At 37.8% G+C, this 7827-nt stretch overlaps 1 protein-coding gene across 13 annotated transcripts in view; it reads left to right on the top strand.

Moving 5' to 3' along the window:
* Positions 1 to 5: 5 nt before the first annotated feature.
* Positions 6 to 7827, top strand: part of Ppip5k2 (diphosphoinositol pentakisphosphate kinase 2) — a 67584-nt gene continuing 59762 nt past the window's right edge. For 9 of the 13 annotated variants that reach the window (XM_045133073.1, XM_045133072.1, XM_045133071.1 and 6 more), the window contains exons 1-3: positions 8 to 188; positions 850 to 930; positions 7266 to 7619. Coding sequence is in view for 9 of the 13 variants with exons in the window: in XM_045133072.1 (XP_044989007.1) it covers positions 7515 to 7619 (105 nt within the window). In the remaining 4 variants the exon portion in view is untranslated. Of the gene's footprint in view, positions 189 to 849; positions 931 to 7265; positions 7620 to 7827 lie in introns of all 13 variants that reach the window. The other 4 variants (XR_006633236.1, XR_006633234.1, XR_006633235.1 and 1 more) reach the window with 3 other exon arrangements.

Genomic DNA, 7827 nt, shown 5'->3' with positions numbered 1-7827 from the left:
TCGGTGAGGGCCAGAGGTGCTCGGTCTCCCGAGGTGGCCCTGCGGCCGCCGCTCCAGAGGGCAGGCGGGACCACGCCTTCAGGTGCGGCCCGGGGACCGACGCCTCGGCCCCGTCCTGGACGCAGGGGAGGAAAGGAGACGTGGGTGGGCTCGCCCACCCCGAGCGAATCTCGCGACGGTCGCGGCAGGTGAGGGCCGGGCGCTCGGGGCGGGCGGGGACGGAGGTGCGGAGCCGGCGCCGGCGGGGAAGCGCCTGGCCCGCCGCGGGCTCTGCGGGCCCGGGTCGCCAGTGGGGAGTGACGGCGTGGGCGCGGGCCGGGGACCGCGCAGCCCCGAGCCGCGCTCTCTCCTCTTCTCCGCCCATCCCTTTCCTTTAAGAAAACGCTGCGGGCTGGACGCTGCCCAGCTCTGCTCCGTGGGGATCGTGGACCCCCCCCCCCATGGGTACTGCTTGTGGGTAGACGTGAGACTCTTTGAAGATTTTCCTGCTTGAGCGCTCTGCTCGTCGCTTGCCTCCACACCCACTTTGAAAGAACAAAAGCCGTGTGCTTGCAGCTTTTCCCCAGTGAGCTGGGACGCTGCACCTACCTCATCGATCGCAGGGTGTTGCATCCTTGCTCTGGGGAGGTGACCTTCGGATCTCATCCCTCCGCTTCACCACGACTTCCTGGGAGTGACCACTCTTGGGGTTGTGCAGTGATAAGTCGTCTGGCTTCTGCGTGGTGGAAGGCTTAGCTGTGGAACTTGGAGTCATGGCTGAAGTACTATGGTCCTAGTCCACCTAGAGACGGGATTTTGTTTAGCTGTTGTAAATATCTCACTGAAATAGATCGTTTTGGTTTCACACAGATAAAATAAGAAGAGCTGCCATTCATGAGTCACAAATGCTTTACATGTATTTTCATTCGCTGTTCTCGGCAGTCCCATGAGGTATGTTACTTGACCATCTTCCCCCATCCCTTGTTTGCAGAGGGAGAACTAGAGACTTAGTAATGTCACATATTTCACCCTCTTAATTTTGCAACAAGTAAACGTTTGAGGCTTTTATTAGGAACTAGATTTGCCTGAACAACAACAACAAAAAACCCAAAAACCACCCCCCCCCAAAAAACCTGCCATTTTTATTGTCTTACCACTATTCTGTGATTTCAGTTCCTTCACTAAAATTTTCAGTGGTTAAAGTATGTATTCACTAAAAATACTTGGTGTGCTTCTTTGTGTCTGACAAGTGACAGCCATAATCTCTATAACATTTAAGCACTGCGATATAAAATTAAGTAGTTCGGAACCTGAAATACTTCCCCTCCCCCATAGGGTTTCACTCTAGTCCATGCTGACCTGGAATTCACTGTGTAGTCTCAGGCTGGCCTCGAACTCATAGTGATCCTCCTACCTCTGCCTCCCAAGTGCTGGGATTAAAGGCGTGCACCACCATGCCTGACCAGTATAAACTTTTTAAAAAGCAAGCTTGCTATTGGTATTTTAAAGGCATGTGACTTACAAAGTAGTTATGAGGGCATTAAATTGAGCAATTGGTAGAATAATGATTGGTCAACCACATAAATGCTGTACACCAAGTTAAGTAGTGGGAATATATAGATGGGGTCCTTGCCTCTAGCAGCTTTGGCTCAACTGCATATAGATGTTAAATCATTAATTTTCTTAGGTGAAAATGATATTGCAGTTATATGGGAAAATTCACTTATTTTTTACAGGGAAGTACTAATGTATCTGTCAAATAGTACAGGAAATACATGTATATATAAATAGAAGCGATGATGATGAAATAATTGCTCATAATTGAGTCTAATGGTGGGCACATGGATATGTAATGAATTGTCAGCCTTTTTCAGTCTTTGTGAAAGTTTGAAATTTTTGATAACAAAAAATGGAGGGGGAACACAAGTCTGATGGCAACATATTTGTCAAGGCATCTCAAAATACTGTAGAACAATAGAGGATGGGAAAGGTTTCTTTGTGCATTTCGATCTGGTAGATGTGTGATCATTTTCAGGAAAGCATTGCTTAAAGCTTTCCAGTTGTTTATTGAAAGCGTAATGTGAACTTCTGAGAGGAACATTGCATTCCAGGCAGAAGTACTGACTCAGCAAAGGTATTCTGTTTGAAGGAGGAAAATCAATATGAGGTTGTATTGAACTTAAAATGGGTGTATGTTCTCTAAAGGATTATAAAAATGAGGCTAGTTTGCCTTGGTCAGATTGCAGAAGCCACTGCTTAATATAACTATATATTGCCTATTAATAGTGCCCTGAAATTTAGCCGTTATTTATAACAGTGTTTCCACTGGGAAAATGCTTTTGGGATCTCAAGAAAAGTGGTTATGTGTCTGTTCAGGATCAACAGCAGCAATGGCTACTGTTTCATGCTAGGACTGTTGAAAGCATGGAAAGGGCTACAATGGTAGCTTGGTAAGGTAGGGGCTGGGGTGTGGGTGTGTGTATGTAGAGATGTGTATGCCATCATGTGTATAGAGGACAACCTTGTGTAGGTCCTTGACTTCTGCTTCAATTGAGGCAGCATCTTTTGATCACTTTTGAATTCACCCTACTATTCTATTAGCTTCTGGGGATTCACCTGGCTCCGCTTCCCATTTTACTGTAGGATTTACAGATGCTCCTAAGATTGCATCCAGCTTTTAGGTAGGTTCTGAGGGTTTGAACTCAGGTCCTCGGGCTTTTGTGGCAAGTGCTATATCCTCTAAGCCATCTCTTTAAACCTCTTCAATAAGATTGTTAAGTCTTGGTAAGTGAACTGTAAATTCTATAGAATTGCTGAACTGATTATTAAAGACTTTTTTTTCCCCCCCGAGGTAGGGTCTCACTCTAGCCCAGGCTGACCTGGGATTCACTATGTAGTCTCAGGGTAGCCTCGAACTCAGTGCAATCCTCCTACCTCTCCCTCCCAAGTGCTGGGATTAAAGGTATGCACCACCACGCCCAGTTTGAAGACATTATTTTTAAGACTAGGTAGTTCTGACCCTGAACAGTAAAAGTATGAAAGGGAAGACTGTTTACCTCAGGCACTATGGTTCATGGTACTCTCCAGCAGTGTAGTAAGAATGAAAAAGATTGTGTGAGGTTCCTCAGCAGCAGTAATTGGCATAAAGGATCTGCTGTGCTCTCATTAGCTAAAAGGTAACCTTCTAAATTGAGATTTTTGTATTTGTTATTTACAAATGGATATAGGGAAGAAATCTTGAAAATTGCAAGTTTTTTTTTTTTTTTTTAGGACTATCTGTTCCTGGAAATAGACTAAGCACCAATAAGATTCTCTACATCTGTTTTATCTCCTTTGTTATTATAAGAGATATATGAATTTCTTAAGTATGAGCATACTGTCATAAACATAGTGAGCTTATGTTTTGCCTACTGTGTGCTTCTATTGTATTACCCTCCTCGCTTTCATTTTTCTGGCAGTGGCTCCTCATTGGAACCATTGGGGAAATCTTAAACATATGGAATATAGCCTAGAAATAGGTTCAGAAGCACTTTAAATGCGACTCTATTTAATCCTTACAACAGAGTTTGAAATGGATACTAATATATAAGGAAATTCAAAGATTTTTCAATCCTGAGTTTTCAAGGTCACATCAGTATTGAACTCAAGATTTCAACCTAAGTATTTAGACTCCCAGGGCCATCATTTTAACCTGCTTAACCTTTTTATAATACTTCTAAGTATCTCTCATATTGAGATAGGATGGCAGAAAAGAAAGCATTCCTTGGCCTTTGATTCTTTTTCAGACCCACTGTCCTACTACCTTTATAGCAGAATCCTTCCAGAGAATTGTCTGTATAACTCTTCTTTGCTTCCCTCTTGTTCTCTCAAATTCAGTCCAAAAAAGAAAATTGCATGTTTTTTCTCAGTCCTCTGAATGTCTTAGCTATGTCTCCAACATCATTTTCTCCATTCTCTCTTTGCTTGCCTGTTTGTTCCAGCCTCTTTACTATCCTTTGAAGAAAAGAAATATGGTAAAAATACTTCTGCTTTAACATTTTTTTTTGTTTCTTCAAATTCTCTCACTATATAACCTCATAGCTAGTTCCTTCATATGAGTTAAAAATTTATAGCATCTTACGAGACAGATCTTCCTAACATACTTTTTTTTTTTTGTTATTGTTGGTTTACCACTTTTCTTTCAGCAAATGAGTAGGACATAGTACCCTGTGTAAACTTATAATCATAGGAAGGACATGTACCTCTATAATTTAGGCAGTGTTAAATATTTAAACTAAGTTTGAGAAGTAAGATAAAAAAGGTGACAGGATCAAACATTGATTTACTGTTTTATTAAGACAGGACATCATTCTAGCCCATGCTGGCCTTGAACTCAGGGTGATCCATATATGTATATGTGTGTGTGTGTGTGTGTGTGTGTGTGTGTGTGTGTGTGTGTGTGTGTATACATACATACATACATACATATATATATATATATATATATATATATATATATATATATATATGTAAATTTTAGAGGGAGAAAGAGGCAGAGAGAGAGAATGAATGGAACACCAGAACCTCTAGCCACTGCAGACAAACTCCAGATGAATGCACCACCTTGTGCCTCTGGCTTACGTGGGTATTGGGGAATTGAACCTGAGTCCTTAGGCTTCACAGTCAAGCGCCTTAACTATTAAGCCATCTCTCCAGCCCAGGGTGATCCTTCTGTCTCAACCTCTAATGGCTAGTATTAAAGGCATGTGCCACTACACCTAGCTTGATTCATATTCTTTTAGAAAAGAAAAACAATGGGATGCATACTTATTCCTACAAAGTTGATTTGTATTTATATTGCAGTAAGTTATATCAAAAACATGCAGTATTATATATTGAAAACATTAATTAGAAATACAATCAGTAATTCTACAATCAGGAAATATAACCATTTTTCTACCAGGGTATCAAGGAATTATTAACTGACTTGTAAAAAAATCCTGTTTTTATCTGTTCCAGACATTTCACAGTGAATACTTAAATTATAGTTTTCAACATTTTTGGCTCTGTTTCTAAAAGAAGAGGTTTGTTTTTTTAATCATTTTTGTTAAAATATCTCTGGGGGCTAGAGAGATGGCTTAGTGGTTAAAGCTCATCCCTGCAAAGCCGAAGGACACAAGTTTGATTCTCCAGGACCCACATAAGCCAGATGAACAAGGTGGTCCATGTGTCTGGAGTTCGTTTGCAGCGACAGAAGGCCTTGGCATGCCCATTCTCTCTCTTTCTGCCCTTCCCCCCCTCAAATAAATAAAATAAAATAATTTAAAAAAAACCACTGTTGGTAGAAATTACTTAGTTGCCGGTACTTAATAGAGTGCCTACATAATAAGTGAATGCTATTTGTTGAATAAATAAATTCATTTCAACAAACAGCAGGAAGATTCTTTTAGGTTTTTATATTATGTTATCGGAAGTTTGGCTTGCAGAAGGACTTCTAGAAGTTGAGGTTTACAGACTGTTTAGTATGCATCAAGCTCATATGCTTCCTCAGCCTTCACAGAATTTGTAGGTTGCTCTCCCTCTTTCTCTCTATGTTATATGTAAACTAAAACATTGAGACTGAGATGCTAGCATAAGTTACTAGTTATTTAGTGACAGATTGGTATATCTCACTCTAAAATATATACCCTTTCTGCTACTAAAATATTTGTATGTGTTTAAATGGAAGTGTGAAAAAAGCAAAAAGTACCAAGGAATGTATGCCATTTGGTACAAAACAAAGCTCAGATGAAGTTTTAATTGCATCAGAACCTTTTTTTCAAATCAGTAACCTTTTAAAAAAATATTAAAAAATGCAGAAAGAATTAAATGTTTTCTCAAAAATTGTTTCATATTTTATGGTCTCTCATTGTTTAGTCCCAGAGTGTTTCAAACTTCATTACATTATAATTTAAAATGGATAAAGTCAAGGCAGATTAAATAAACCGGTTTTAATGTTTTGTGCAGAGCTACCAGTTAATTTTGAATTAGACCTTTAGCAAAATAAATTCCTTTTGAAGCAGTTCTTTGCAACTCTATCAAGCATATTGCTTGATAATAGGAGCTCTTAAGCTTACAGAAGTTAAGAACTATTCAGCAAATCTAGTAACATCTACAGCTCCCCAAACCTACATGTGAACAGAGCTCTGTAACAAGTTTTATGTGATTTAATGATATGTAACAGCTCCACATAATCAGACATCCATGAAAATCAGATTTAAATGACCATATGTTGAAGATATAATCTCCTAATATTCCTTGTCAAAGCTGGTTATATGCATTTGTATCCTGGTAACATTAAAATTAATTATCTACTAAGATGAAACTACATATCCAATATTTCACTTGGTTAAATAATTCTTAAGATGAGTTGAGCATTATGCTTGATGGAGTTGCAAAGAATTGTTCAAAAGGAATTTATTTTGCTAAAGGTATAATTCAAAATTAACTGGTAGCTCTGCACAAAACAATAAAACCGGTTTATTTAATCTGCCTTGACTTTATCCATTTTTAAATTGTAATGTAATGAAGTTTGAAACACTCTGGGACTAAATGAGAGAACATAAAATGTGAAACAATTTTTGAGAAAGCGTTTGCTTTAATTCTTACTGCATTATTCAATATTTAAAAAAAAAAGGTTACTGATTTAAAAAAAAAAGGTTCTGATGCAATTAAAACTTCATCTGAGCTTTGTTTTGTACCAAATGGCATACATTCCTTGGTACTTTTTGCTTTTTTCATACTTCCATTTAAACACATACAAATAAAATCTTATTTTTCCTCATTTTTGCTCATTTGTGTATGAAATGACTATGCAGAATAGTTATGTTTCCTAAAATAATATATTTTCAAACTGAACTTTTACAGATCTATTTAATGTTATTTCTGTTTAATATTCAATGATTTTTAAACCCATATTACATTTTATTTATATTAATGATAGATTTTCTATTCCATTCAGATATTTCTAAACTATTGACCTTTGGCACTTTTTTATAATTTGAATAATTTTCTAATCTGACAGACACTTTGACTTGAGAACTCTATTGTAATCTTTTTGTTATTTTTGTATCATCTTATCAAATTGTTATGATGTATTTTACTGGATGCTATAAGCTTAATTTCTTGGTTTTATGGAGGAAAGTATATTTTCATCTTGACAGTCTCATTAAGTTACTTCTACTGATTTTAGTAGTGTCATTAATCTTATTTTTATATGAACGTTTTTGAAATACACTCTGTAAATTCATTTTTTTATTGCATTTTAGGTGAAAGAATTGCCATTTCAGCTCAGGAATGCAATAGTTTCACTTTCTGTACTTTAAGCTGCAGCAAAAACTCTTGACATCAAAATGAAGCAATGATATCTGAGAACAAAGGAACATTTGCCAGCTAAATGTCAACGCAATTTCATGTGATTATATTAGAAGAAACAATCTACAGAAGGTCTCTGTGTCATCTAGTATAGGGAGAATGCTTTCCTGTAATGACGTCTGTCTATACCAAATGAAATAAAAATGAGTGATGTCACTGGATTCTTTGAGCCTGAGGAAACGGAAATTAACCCGACAAATTACCGACATTTCCTTCACCATGCAGATGAGGAGGAGGAATATGAGTCTGTAAGTTTTTTTTTTGTGAGAGGCTGTACAGTGTAGAGTTTTTACTAGTCATTGTAATGCAAATTCCTATTGTGATTTTAAATCGGGACTTTATAGGTATAAGTTTGCTTTAAAATTTAAAATGTAAAAGCATGAGAAACATTATTGACTACCTGGTGAATCAAGAAATATAATAGAAGTTAGAGGTCAGATTTAAAATTGTTCAGTA

This window comes from Jaculus jaculus, chromosome 13 (assembly GCF_020740685.1).
Source record: "Jaculus jaculus isolate mJacJac1 chromosome 13, mJacJac1.mat.Y.cur, whole genome shotgun sequence".
Lineage (NCBI taxonomy): Eukaryota > Metazoa > Chordata > Mammalia > Rodentia > Dipodidae > Jaculus > Jaculus jaculus.
Note: the sequence above shows the minus strand (reverse complement) of the source record. Positions and strands in the feature narration are given on the sequence as shown.